This window comes from Pipistrellus hanaki (genome assembly GCF_964339955.1).
Source record: "Pipistrellus hanaki genome assembly, chromosome: 1".
NCBI classification, from domain to species: Eukaryota; Metazoa; Chordata; class Mammalia; order Chiroptera; family Vespertilionidae; genus Pipistrellus; species Pipistrellus hanaki.
Window position 1 is genome coordinate 146,033,647 of NC_140503.1, and position 14,112 is coordinate 146,047,758.

A 14,112-nucleotide genomic window follows, 5' to 3' on the forward strand; every position below is an offset into this window, starting at 1 on the left:
GACCTGCGTGACCTCTCCACAGCCGAGGCCGTCTGCCAAGGGTGCTCCCAATGGCTGGGCCCACAAGTCCCCCGTGAAAGAGGGATCTCCGGCACATCCCCGTGTCCACCACAGCACCTCGTGCACTTCTCATTTCTCCGCTTCCTCATTTCCAGCTCTTTGAGCGAAGAGCGGTTCCACAGAGCGCCCCTGCAAGGTTCCTTGTCCAAGGCCCTCAATTGGATGCTGCAATCCCAATCCTCTGTGCACCACGAGGGCGTGAGAACACCCTGGGGCGTGAGGAGGAGAAGGGGAGGCGATACAAATGGAACAAGCCAAGCAAGGACTTTACAAACCCAAAGTTTTCATTGCCAGTTACCACACTCTTCTTTTGTTTATTTCAAGATCAAAATATTGACTGTCCAGGGCAGTGGTCAGCAAACTCATTAGTCAATAGAGCGGCAAACAGCGGCTCGTGAGCCCCATGTGGCTCGGGAGCTGCAGTTTGCCGACCACTGGTCCAGGGGAATGGGAATGTGAAAGCCAGGCTGTGGAATGGTCCTGCGGCGACAAGAACAGTATCGGTCCAGACCCAATAAGACAAGGCCATCCGTTTGCTTTTCCTTTTATTATAAAAGTAAAATAAAAAATAGCATTTATAAATCCAACATTCTTTTCTTTTAAAGTATTTGATCTAAAAACATATTTACAATAGCAAAATGCAGAAAAAGGGGGAAGATACCATTTTCAGCACTGATTGTAACCATGTTTAAATATCGACACGTACACGTTCTTTTTCAAATCACAGAGACAAACCACATTAGAAAAAGCAGGAAGCATTTTTTTTTTTTTTTAATTATACACTGACCCTCATTTCAAAATACCCCATTTAAGATATCCTGGATAAAATATTAAGAACTCTCTTAATCCTTAATCTGAACGCACGACTGTGCCGTGGGCCGCCAGAGAGAACACCGGGTGGGGGCCGTTAGCCTTTCAGTGACAGCGGGCGTGCAGCAGAGGGGCAGCGGCGATGACGGGAAAGCAGCCGGTGAGGCCCACGGGCGCGCCCCCTCCCAGAGGCACCAGCCCCGCCTGAGGCTGGGGCTGTAGCTGCTCTCTGCCAGGGAGCCGCACCGAAACTCAAGAACCAAAAGAGGCAGCCAGCTTCCTATCGGAGGCCCGGGGTTCAGTCCAGAGCCACCCAGGCCGGCCCGTGTCCCTCGGGTACACTGTCTCTTCCTTTTGTCGGCAAATCCAACGAACTGCAGGGCTTCGCTGGACCGGGTGTGGAAACCCCCGGCGGGCTAGATCTTGCCTTCGAGGGGTCCTTCCTGCCCGTAGTCGTGGGGCATCTTGCGCAGCGCGAGCAGCGGGCTGCCGCCGGTCAGAGAGCCTGTGAAGCTGAGTTTGCAGAAGGACGTCTCCACGCCGCTGTCACAGATGCTGTCGTCTCCGGGCTCGTCTGAGGGGCAACAGCGGGGAGTCACCGGGGGGCAGAACCAGGCCGCCTTCCCTGTCAGACCTCTCCTTCCCTCCCAGCTCAGAGTTTCAACCGAAAAGGCACGCGGGCGGTTTTTGCCCATTAGCTTCTACAGGTCACTATGTCCCACCCACACTGACGGCTTGCCACAGCCATTCACGGTGGGCAGAGGGGCCAAGAGCACGCAGAGTGACAGATACACTGTGATGATACCAAAACTGTGATGATACCAAAACTGTGAAGATGATACCGAAACTAGCCAAATGTTTTCACGTCTCTCTTACAACCTGGTCTCCTGTTTATCGGAATCCTTCCTGGATTCTCTTGATGCAACGGGTTCCTTTCTTTCTTAGAAACCAGCTGTATTTTTCCAACCACTGTCTTACCTATTTTAAGGCTGAAGTAGGGGAAACTGCTGAAACTGAGCAAAATAAATTGGTGAAAGCAGCAGGAACTAAAAATAGGAGTACCTTTCTGGACCTCATACGCTATTCAGCTCTATACACTGGCTCAAAGAAACTTTGGTAGCAAAAAATAAAGTGATTTTGATGAAAATGAGTCCATACTGGACAATTAGGTCAGAATCTCCTTGCTGAGAAGTGTCTTTGTGGATTTGAATGAACAATGTGAATTATTTCCTATATAGAGAGAGTGATCAAAGGAATGGAAATCTAATATACCTGAATCAAAATGCTATTTTACATATTAAATTCCAATATTAAAATGAAGACTCTAATGCAGTGACATGGCTATTGTCTTGTTACTGAACGACTTACCCAGTCATTCAATCTTTATTGGGTTTCTCTTATACGTTGGGAACTGTGAAGTATTTTAATAATAACTACAAATCAAGGGCTTCATGCTTTTTCACATCTAGTACCCACTCCTTTGTGCGGAAGGAACATCAGGTTTTAAGGCAGCAGATGTGGGCTGTTTTCCTGGTGGTGACACTATTCCCATCCCGACCCCCCTGGAAGGGCCCCCTGACAAGGTGACACTGGTGCCAAAACTGAGTGGCCAAAAGGAGCAAGGCAGCGGAGGCTCTTTGCAGAAAAGGGGAAGAGCAGGTCCCCCGGCCCAGAGACCGGTGGGCTAGTGAGCCAGGGGGGCGGAAGGACAGCGGAGCAGCAGGCAGAGGGGTGGGAGGGCAGAGGACAGCCACGTGTAAAACGGGGATTGGATAGAGAAGGGACGTGCCTGTACTGCTCAAAGTCTTCAGCAGTGCTAAGCACACAGAATGTGCGCAGGGAAGATCTGTTGAGTGGATGAATGAATTGGAGAGTATGAAACAGGATTACCACAATCTCACTAAGGTTTTAAAAATATGTTTCTATTGACTTTAGAGAGGAAGGGAGAGGGAGAGAGAAAAACATGGATGTGAGAGAGAAACAGTGATCAGCTGCCTCCTGCTGATTGGATTCTCCTGATGGGGAATCCAACCAGTGACCTTTTGGTCCTTGGTAAGATGCTCAATCAACTGAGCCACACCGGCCAGGGTGCTCACTAATTTCTAAAACTCCCTGTTGCATGAAGAATGGACTGAAGGGAACCGGAAACTGATCAGGAGCTGCTGCAGGAATGGAGACCAGCAGTGACAGGGGACAGGACGAGGGAGGTGGCTGCAGAGAGGAAAAAACGAGAGGGCTGGCTGAATGGTGGTTTGGACCAGGGCGCGTTTGAAGGAATGCTTAGGCCTTTGTCTGGGACTCATGGAGCGTGGCAGTGCTTCTGCCTGACATGGCCAATGCTCCGTTCAACTGGGAACAAGCCTCCTATAAGTGAGGGCAAGTAAGGAGGACCCAGGGCTGGGCCCTGGAGGGCTGTTTTCAGAGGCGTGGGAGGAGGCACCGAGGTGTGTGCGCTGTGGGAAAGCCAGGAGGGGAGCCTGTGAAGCAGTGAGATGGCCCATGGCACGTGTGCTGAGAGCAGCGGAGAAGACGGGAAGGACGGTGAGCAGGTGCAGATGCTGGGCATCGGAAGGAGAGCAGACCTAGTGGAGGGGGGATGGGTCCGACGGCGGGGTCAAGGGGAGAAGAGAAGGCGGAAAGAACACCTCTGGAGGTTCTCCTGAGCAGCTCTGCTGTGTGGAGAGCAGAGGGATTGCAGATAAAGGGGAAGTGGGATACAAGGAGTGCTTTTGTTTTACTTGGAAAAATGAGGGAGACCACAGCATGCCTGCTAGGTGATCCAGCGGGAGGGAGAAGCCAGGAGTGCAGGGGAAGGGATGCTGGGGTGGGAAAGAAGAAGCACGAGATGGGTGCTTAGAGAGAGTAGGAGAATGAAGGCACATAGAGGATTGCCGGGCTGTGAGAGAGTCCATCACATTACATATTTTACGTGGCTGGCTGACGGAGCCAAGAGCGATGGGAGACAAGGTCTGTGTCCTGAGCATGGGGGAGGCTGAGGAGTGGGAGGGGGTAAGTAATGCCAGCGCTGCTCCCCTACATCTCTCTCTCCATCTCCTTTACATTTAAAAGATGAGAGAAATACTATTTACCTTAACCACCCACAGGCTGCTCTTAGGATTTGTTGTGAACCTAAGTAACTCACATGTAGCTGTGACCATGCCTGGGGACAGCCTTTTACCTGAGCAGCAGCGGTGTCAGGAGGGAGAACCGTGAGCCCCCAGAGGGCGGGGTGGAGACAGACACCGGAACCGTACATCCGGGAGATAATGGCGGGGAGGACAGGCCGCGTCCCAAGCGCCTGAGCACCCTGGCCTGACACCCCGGCCTGAGAGGCAGGAGACTGTCTCAGCTGCCTGTTCTGTCTGGCTCTCCTTACCTAGCTGCTGTCTGGTGGAGGCGGGCGAGAGAGGCCGGGGGTGGGCCTGCGCGGCGGTCTTGGCGGGGCCAGGGGCGGCCGTGTCCGGCCGGCAGGAGGCTGCCTGGATCACCTCGATGGCCTCAGTGTAGCCCATCTGCCTCAGGGCCTCCAGCAGCTCTCGTACTGTCCCCCCAGACACCTGCAGGGGAGAGAGGAAGGAAGAGCATGTTCTTGTGTGCAAACCGGGGCGGGGAACGGCCAGGCGCGGTGGACGCCACACCACACCCCACCCTACACCCTTCCCTCTCCAAGCTGCTTCCTCACCAGCACAGCCAGATGGTCCCGGAGAGGTCGGCTAGGAGGGCGTCTAAGAAAACACCGTCTCTGAGTCAAGTTTCCTGTTGCAGCTCAAAGCACTCAGGAAATTACAGAGAGGTGCTTTAGAGTGTGTGTGTGTGTGTGTGTGTGTGTGTGTGTGTGTGTGTGTAAAGGGGGGGGGGAGAGGGGGAGGGAGAGATAGGAGAGGGAGGGGGAGGGATGTGTGTGGGCCGAGGCAGGGAAACTGCCTAGAGCGAAGTGTGTGCAGTATCCCTGTGGGAGCTGAGGCCCTGAAAACCGCTGAGAAACAAGAGCTATCAACACCGCTTTCCAGAGAAAATAACTTCTCCCTGTGCCTTTTGATCTTGTTTTAGAAATGGGAACGTCACCAGGTAACGGCTCTGCTAGGAGTCGCCTCACAGGAAGCGGATCCCACGTCCTGATACGGGATCAGGCCTTCTCTCGGGGGAGGAAAGGCATGGCTACTGATTACGGTCTGTTGTGTTTATTTAGGGCCGTCAACGTGCTGTGACCATCCTGACCCTCTAGGTAGCATTTTCAAAAAAAATTTCTTTAAAAGGAAATTCATGTTAGAGCAGGGGAGAGAGAGAAATGTTGGTTTGTTGTTCCATCCATCCATGCATTCATTGGTTGTCTCCTGTGTGTGTTTCGACGGGGATTGAACCCACAACCCTGGTGCATTGGGACGGCGCTGCCACTCACTGAGCTACCTGGCCCAGGCCCTAAGGGTCATCTTTGCATAAAATCTCCAAATATCTGGAAATAGCCTCCCAGGAAAGAGGGTTTTGATCTTGGCCGGGGCCACCCTCAGGACATGGGTAAGGATGGATTTTCTTCCTCAGAATGAAGGGAGAGGGAAGGGGCTGTGCCCAGTAGTGACGTCAACAAAGTCAAATGCACGTGGTTAGCAAGGTCAGGCGATGGGTTACCTCGTAATTGTCCATGAGAGTTTTAGAAGGAGCAGGACTCAGCCGGAAAGCGTTATTGAGTATCCCTAGCCCTAATTTCTGTGCCAGAGTGGCCCAGTTTTTGTCTGGATCGGGAAATTCCAGCAACTGGTAGAGCTGCAACTTCGCATCTTCGTTCAGCTGCTTCATGTCTCCTGAAGGAAACGAAGAAGAGACAGGGCTGTCCTGGCTGAACAGGGACACTCTGGAGGGCGCGGTGGCTGCCACACTGCTCACCCTCCAGTGCCCCCTGGAGGCCACCAGGCTCCTTCCCCCCCCCCCCCCCCCCCCCCCCCCCCCCCCCCCCCCCCCGAGAGTCAGCAGGAGCCCTGCTGAGCACCAGCAGCATGTGCTTTAGTAGGTTACCACTGGCTATTCCCTCTCATACCTCCAGGCCCTCCTGATTCTGAGATAACCAACCACTGTGCCTTTCCCAGAACATCCAGATAATGCCGGCTCTCCCCGCCCCCTCCAAGTCATGGTGTGGGGACAGTGCTGGTGAAGAGGACTCACCTTGTACCAGTAAATCATCAGCCGTAAACTCGGGCTCATATGGTTTCCCATTTAGTATGTCAAATACCTGGCGGGAGAAAAAACACAGGGAACAACTGCACATTAAAGGGGCCACAAGGGATTTTTTTTTTTTTTAAATAAAGAACTCAGCGTGTCCTTCTTGGGAGGTGCTGGTTCCTGAAGATGGACGAGAGGAGAGAGCAGTCAGCGCCATGGCCCAGGGTACGCGGGCCCTTTGGGGCTGTGGGGCTGGGAGGCTACTCCACAGGAGCTGTCTGAGAGGGGCTGGAGGGCCCAACCCAGCCTCCGAGAGAGCAGGGGCCAGAGGCAGTGCAGGCGGCCATGCCAGCCGTGTCTCGGTCAGTCGCTGGTCCGTGAGGTCTCCCCTAGAGCGGGGGCAGGGAGGCGCGCCCTTCCTCAGGCTGTGCAGCTGTGGCCCCTCGCCGACCCCCTCCCTAGGAAAAGGCTTACGAGAAGGAGTTTTATAAACTTGTTCACGCAGAGGTACAGAAATGCTCATCAGGCCTGGTAGTAGCCTTCTAGCCTCTACATTCTAACTGAGGGGCCAGAAAAGTCTTAAGTTAAAACTAAAAGAAATCCCAGAGCGACGGAGGCCTTTCTGTGTCCTCTGCAGTCAGGTGGCTGCTGGCGGCCTCGGGGAAGGAAGGCTTGGGTCCCTGAGCTGGGCTATCTTTCTGCATTCTGTGGCGAGGCTTCTGGGAAAGCCAGGCTCCGATGTAAAAGGAGAACCGTGTGGTCTCTGCCGGGGCTCCGGCCCAATCCACAGGGGCCGCAGGAGCCGTTTCTGGGTGTGGAGCAGCGCCTGGCCTGAGGAAGTCCATTTCCTTGTGTTGGAGATCTGTGTGCTGCCCACCTCCTCCCTCCGGCTCGTCTCACCGGGCCAGGAGGACCTCGTACCTGCTTTTCACTGTCAGGTCTCAGATGAGTGGCACTCTGAGGAAGGCTTTAAGTCTGCTTACTCTGTTCATATTATTGACCTCCTCAGAAGACTCCCCAGTTTCCTTCTATGTTGGAGAAATCACTTACCAAAAGTTCAAGCAAACCGTAGCATTTGTTCTTTCTTCAGAAATGAAGACAAAGGTAATCCTGGTGTGGGTTCAGAATGGGTACCTCCCAATGTGAACTATGTGTTTTCTCTGGTCTAACCTCTCTCACAACTTAACTCGGATCAGATTAGGCATACACTTCACACTCAGAACTCTGCTGACCTAGATCTCTCATGGATAAGCTTTTTAAGATAAGCACACAGATTGTTGTTGGGGGCATACAGATCTCCAAACAACAAAACCAGCTCTTGATAAGGAGACTTTCTTAAAAAGTAAAAGGCAAGGGCTTTGGAGAATGAAGACCCAGGCAGACCCTCTGTTCTTACATTCCTGAACCTTCAGCTCCCCCCGCCTCCCCCCACCCTCCCCGGAGCTGCCATAAACACTGGGGCTACACTCACCTGCCAGTTGGTGGCCATATCGAGAGGTGTGGTTCCAGGCACAACCCCTTCATCATCTCCATCCCTTTCCCACGAGTCATCCAGATCATAGAGAGGCTCAAAGTTCTCCAGTAGGGGATCTGCTCCTGAAAAGTCAAGTTACTCAGTATTAGGCAAACCCAGACCTCTTCAATGCCAACTGCCTGCAGGGGTCAGATTATATACATATATAAACATTACTTATCCATACTAATAAAAGGGCAATATGCTAATTAGACCGGATATCTTCTGGATGACCTTCTGATGTCCTTCTGGACACAGCCATGGTGGCAGGGCCAAGGCAGAGGTGGTTAGGGGTAATCAAGCTGGCAGGGGAGGGCATTTAGGGGGATCAGGCAGGCACGCAGATGAGTGGTTAGGAGCCAGCAGTTCTGGATTGCAAGGGGACTGCTGGTTTAGTCCCAATCCTGCAGGGGTCCTAGATTCAAGAGGGTGCAGGCCAGGCTGAGTCTGCCCCCCCCCCCCCCCCCCCCCCCCGGTACATTGGGCTTCTAGTTTATTCCTATCTAATAAAAGAGAAACATGCAAATTGACTGTACCTCTGCTATGCCTACCAGCCAATCAGGAGAAAATATGTAAATTAACCCAACAAATATGGTAGAGGCCACAGAGCTGGAGAGAACAGGAAGCTTGGGTTGCCCCTGGCAATGGAGGAAGCCAAGCTTTCCATCTGCCCTGGCCCACCCTGGCCTCTGCTCTAAGCTACAAAGTTTCAATTATAGAAGATAAATAAATCCCACATACCAGAGCCTCTGCTTGGGTCACTGGGGGGCATGGCCTTGGGCAAGGGGCCTGTGGTGGTTTCCAGGCCATATCCTATTGGGATCAGGCCTAAATGGGCAGTCAGATATCCCTTGAGGGGTCCCAGACTGGAGAGGGTGCAAGCTGGGCTGAGGGACACCCCCTCCCTGTGCATAAATTTCATGCATCGGGCCTCTAGTGTGTGTGTGTGTGTGTGTGTGTCTGTGTGTGTGTGTGTGTGTGTGTATAAAAGCCTAAGCTACCATTATGGTGGAACGATCAGTCGCTATGATGCACATTGGTCACCAGGTGGCAGACGCTCATTGCAGAAGCTGCCCCCCTGGTGTTCAGTGAGTTCCCACAGGGGGAGCGCCGCTCAGCCAGAAGCTGGGCTCATGGCTGGTGAGCACAGCTGCCAGTGTTGGGAGCCTCACCTGATGCTGCGATGGCACTACTGAGCATTGGCAGCACATGCATCAGGCTGGGATGGGTGCGAGCGGTGCGGCACCCGGCCCGATTCAGGCTCCTCCCTGGCTGCCTGCTGCTTGGTGCACTGCTACATTCCTTGGGGGATGTCCAACTGCTGGCTTAGGCCCAAACCCAGTGCTGTTCTCTGTAGAAGGCAGTCAGTCTGAACAACTCAGTGACTCAGGAAAGTGCAGGGAACTCAGGGTGAGCCTGCCTCCACACTTGACTCAGCCACTTGATGGTGTTTGCTGGACAGACCATGGTGGCTCACCCAGTGCACTTGCAGCTGCTGCTGAAGCTCAAGCAGCAGGCTGTGCAGCAGCAGAAAGCTATCCAGCCACAAGCCAGCAGGCAGACATCATCCCCTGAGGGGTCCCGGACTGCGAGAGGGCGTAGGCCAGGCTGAGGGATCCCTCTCTTTCTACTGCACAAATTTCATGCACCAGGCCTCTAGTAAACCTGTAAAACATTTCTACTGAAATATCCAGGGACTGTCTCTTAATTTCTAATTTATTTTGATTGTAAAGGTATCTGATGATACCCTATACATCCATGGACACTTTCAAAACAAAAGACTTGGAATACTCTGACTCTCACACTTAACTCCATAGGATAGACTGAATGATGCATCTTTAATTTAGGCACCAACAACAGCAGTTCACAGGTGCTAGGGCACACCCTCAGGATTAGAGTCCTAAAGTTCACAACTATGTGCATGTCTCAACTTCCTCCCCTAGTTGCTCAAAAGAACAAAGACGCTTGCTGTCTAGTGACAACATGTTCAGTTTTATTCTTGGGTACAGCATGCCAGGGCCCTGATCACTGAACAAAAACACCGGAAAACACCTCTGCTAGGATGGATAGTGACTGAAGAATTTAGGCTGATCTTAGAAAATCTAGTCTGTTTCTTAGCCCACAGCAAGAAACACCTAGAGTAACTCCAAGATTAGAGCTCAAGTTATTTTTCAAAGTCTTAGCAACTCTTTTAAGGGGAGTTTAGCTGAATGTCTCAGGACAGCAGTAAGTGAAGCACACCCTTATGGGAAGAGGAACTTGTTTTTATCTTGCTGGGAGAACATGTGACTCGTGCTAACTGTAATAATAGGGAGTGCTCGATTCAGAGACCTAGAAGCACAGAACAGACTGTTGAATCTCAGAGGGAAGGCGTGTGTGTGTGTGTGTGTGTGTGTGTGTGTGTGTGTGAAGTGATTAATCAAAGAAATGTATGCCTATATGCATAATCCATGGACACAGACAATAGTGTGGTCAAGGCCTGAGGGGGGGTACGGTGGGGGGTGAGGGCTAGAATGGGTCCATGGGGAAAAAGAGGACATCTCTAAATACTTTCAATAAAGATTAAAAAATTAATAGGGAGTGTCTCATGAGAGTCAAAGGAGAATCTTGATGCTATTTATTATTTCATTATCCCAGTCCTAGCCTCATGTACGAGGCAGTGCCAGCTGACAATGAAAATAATAGAGAAATTCAGATGAACAATGACAGGACCAAAGACCAGAGGAGCTGAACTATGTCGGTTCCTTAAGTGACCTTCTTCATGACTTTGAGCCCAAGACTAAGTATTTCTTTTTTAAAAATAATTCTTCATTGTTGAAAGTATGTCCCCCTTTTCCCTCTAGAACCCCTCCCACCCCTCCACCAGCCCCAGGCCCTCACTGCCTATGGTGGCCATGGGCCATGCATATATGCATACAAAGTTCTTGGTTAATTACTACCCCCCCCCCCCACCCCCCCCCACACACACACACATTCCTTCCCTCTGAGAGTTCACACTCTATTCTATGCTTCGATATCTCTGGATCCATTCTGTTCACCAGTTTATTTTGTCACTTAGACTCCATATATGAGTGAGGTCATGTGATACCTGTCTTTCTCTGACTGACTTCTTTCACTTAGCATGATACTCTCCAGATCCAGGACCAGGTTTTTCATCTGAGTTTCCTCATTTATCTACCAAAGACACTGCTACTGGCCACTCCTTCCATGGGATACTGAGCATTCAAGATAAAGCATTTTTGAAAGGGTTATAGCTTCTTGCCTGAAGGCATTTCTTAAAAGCAACCACTGACTTACCAAGCTAGAAGCTTATTCAAGAGAAAGTTGAAGCAGACAAAGGAGAACAGAAAAGACTGCCGGGATGCTTGCTGCTGAAGCCAGCACATTTATGTGGGATATGATTTTACTTGTCAGAAAAATGTGGTGCCCCAAAGAAGTCCCTTCATCTTTCTAGACTCAACTTTTTAAGAAGGTGTTTAACCTGCTCTGTTTTCTTGAATTAATAAAGCATTTACTTTCTAAAAAATTTTAATAACCTCTCAAGTAAATCTGAACTATCTGGGCAGACATGAAATACCGATTTCATTAAATAGACTTGGAGATTCTAAATATTCAAAGTACTAGAGATTCAAGAATGAGCAGGTCTTATTTTTCCATACTTCACAGGAGTAGAGGATTAAATGGAGTAATACCTGCAGATCCTTGAGACAGCAGGGGAGAGAAACAATAGGGAGAAAAACGTTTGGAAGTTCAGACTGACAAGGCGTGAGTCATAGCTCTGCCAGTTATTGGGACCCTGAGACTGAGGTGAAAAAGCTTCTCTAGTCTGTTTTCTCGGCTATAAAATGGGAATGATACTGATGGGATTTGTCTCCAGGGGTTATTGTGGATTAAGTAAGGTGAAATGAGACAGTGCATGTGCAATGCCTACAGAGTTAGGTCAATCAATGCTACTAATTTTTAGTGCCTCACACACAATAGTACTCAATATACACGATAGTCCTGTTTGTTTTTTCCTCTTACTTCAACTCCTAAGAGCCCTTTCTTGCAAAAGGAAATCTTTGAATTATTTCTTATACCAACACGTTTCTCCTTCTGGGGACTCCTGATGTGATGATGCTGTACTGCTCAGAGTTCTGGAAGGGATTAAATTGGTGCTTAAGATCTGTTGTCATAGGAGTCCACTGACAACCCAAACCCACGACAAATGGGTGCATTAGGGAGTAAAAACTGACACGACGCTCAGGACAAAGCCCAGGATTGCTAGTGCGAACAGAGCTTTGTGGCCGTCACAGTGAGACGCGCCTTGCAGCAGCAGGTCTGTGGCTTACAGGGGGCGGCAGGGCTGCTGGGCTGCAGCTGGGTTGGCATCGCCGATACCCTTTTCCACAGCGGACTGCCAGCGGCCTTACCTGCTGCTTTGAGAAGAGCCGCCATCCGGGTGGAGCCTCTCCCGGCAGCGATGTGCAGGGGTGTGGTCCCGTCGTAGGTGGTGCTGTCCACATCGGCATCGCCCTGCGACCCGGCCCACACAGAACTCGGTGAGGTGAAGGTGCGCTCGCCCCCCTGACCCCCGCCTCAGGGCTCCTTGAGTTGTATTCCTAACACAGGTGCCCTGTGGGGCAGGCTCTGCCCCTGAAATAACCCCCAGTGAGAGCTCCCGGGCAGGGCCCATGGGAATGTCTGAGGCTGTGACTCTGAAGCCTTGTGTAGACATGAAACAGGAGTGGAATGTAGGGCCAAAACTGGTTTGGCTCAGTGGATAGAGCGTCAGCCTGGGGACTGAAGGATCCCGAGTTCGATTCTAGTTAAGGGCATGTACTTTGGTTGCAGGCACATCCCCAGTAGGGGGTGTGCAAGAGGCAGCTGATTGATGATTCTCTCTCATCAACGTTTCTAACTCTCTATCCCTCTCTCTTCCTCTTTGTAAAACATCAATAAAATATATATATTTTTTAAAAAGAGTGGAATGTAGGGAGAAAGGCTGAACCTAACCAGTGGTCAAGGAGAACAGGGGGTTAGGGGGAGGGGTTTGGGATGGGAATTGGGGGGATGAGGACAAATATGTGATACCTTAATCAATAAAGAAACTAAAAAAAAGGAAAAGATTTTCCTAAATCGCCCTTGGAATTCAATGCGAAGGCAAACCCGGGCATCCCTTACCTCCAGAAGCAGACAGCCGGCCAAGGAGATGTTGTCGTGCTCCACGGCCAGGTGCAGTGCCGTGCGGCCCGATTTCTGCTCCTGCGCGTTGACATCCGCCCCTGCGGCCACCAGCAGCAGCAGGCACGCCATGCTGTTGCTCATCACGGCCATGTGGATGGCGTTGAGACCTGCGGCCCGAGCACAGGGACTGTCACGGGCGGGAAGGCAGTCCCAGGACGGCCCTCCGTGCAGCTGAAGGGAGTGACAAGACTGACCCACAGTGGGGAGGGCTGGTGGGTTGCAGTCCGTCTGGTGCTGAGGGAGCCTCTGTCCCAGCCGGTCCTTCCAGGTGCTGCAAGTCAGCTGTTGTGCATGGAAACCCACAGTCTCCCTCTATGTTCTCAGGAGACACTGTGGGCAAATCCACCTTCTCGCAGTAAAGGATGCTTTCTCCAGTTCACGCCCAGTATTGTCGGGCTTCTGCTCATTCCTTCTCCTGACTAGCTCTCCCAAGTCATCTCTGAAGGAATCAGCTCTGGTGAGCAACAGAAGTTCTCCCAGAGATGATAACTCCGGGTGACTAAGGTTAAAAGCACTCTGGTGCAAATAAAACAAAAGCCTATTTTATCAAACACTGACCGTTTAGAATGACGATAGCGGCGGTCATACCATGCTGTGTGTTTTCTCTTACCTTCCCCGTTGGGGTGGTTGATCAGAGGAGCTGCCTTCTGGTGCTTGAGTAAAATCCCGAGAATCCTATCCTGTCCTTCTTTGGCAGCAAGGTGCAAAACAGAGTTCCCCAAGCGGTCCAGAAGGCTCAGGTCGGCCCCAGCCCTCAGCAAGTCCTCCACCACGGCCTCCTGCTTGGTGATCACGGCCAAGTGCAAGGGCGTCTGGGAAGTCGGAGAGGGGGCAGGAGATAACACTGTCAGCAGCGAGCACTCACAGCCCACAGCTTGGCAGCCGTCAGAGCACTGGGTTCTTTTTCATTCCCAGATCAGCTAACTTCTCACCTTTGCAAAGGAATGACTCGCTTCCCCATATCATAGAGGAATGAAGTATATAAACTGGACTTTTAGCCACGTGTTAATATTATTTTTCCATTTACCATTCTGAACAGCTTTGTTGTTTCTCATTCCAGCTACTGATTGCTGATCTATTAACTCATCTCTTAGTAAATTTAGTATTCTTGAAATTCTTGTAGGATTCTATCTTCAGCTTATAATTTCACATGTTAACAAATCAAATCAAGGCTACAGTTTTACTGAAGTTTAAATGAGCCACTCAACAGAAACCAAGGAACAAAGGTGCTGTTATATTGATATGGGAAGTAAATTTGTTAAATTAAAAAATACTGTTCTATGGACTGGCTCTATGAGATCAGTCAACAGAACTTTATAGACCCCATAAAAGGTATGAAAGGTTTATCT

At 50.9% G+C, this 14,112-nt stretch overlaps 1 protein-coding gene across 5 annotated transcripts in view; it reads right to left on the reverse strand.

The window, feature by feature from the left end:
* Window positions 1-588: 588 nt before the first annotated feature.
* The window catches only part of NFKB1 (nuclear factor kappa B subunit 1), a 130,692-nt gene continuing 117,168 nt past the window's right edge, over window positions 589-14,112 (reverse strand). For all 5 annotated transcript variants that reach the window (XM_084901745.1, XM_084901742.1, XM_084901744.1 and 2 more), the window contains 8 exons: window positions 13,374-13,575; window positions 12,701-12,870; window positions 11,950-12,052; window positions 7,496-7,620; window positions 6,028-6,094; window positions 5,497-5,669; window positions 4,247-4,427; window positions 589-1,444 (listed from right to left, as the gene is read on the reverse strand). In XM_084901745.1, the coding sequence (XP_084757871.1) occupies window positions 1,287-1,444; window positions 4,247-4,427; window positions 5,497-5,669; window positions 6,028-6,094; window positions 7,496-7,620; window positions 11,950-12,052; window positions 12,701-12,870; window positions 13,374-13,575 (1,179 nt within the window). In that variant the 3' untranslated portion in view covers window positions 589-1,286. The remainder of the gene's footprint in view (window positions 1,445-4,246; window positions 4,428-5,496; window positions 5,670-6,027; window positions 6,095-7,495; window positions 7,621-11,949; window positions 12,053-12,700; window positions 12,871-13,373; window positions 13,576-14,112) is intronic.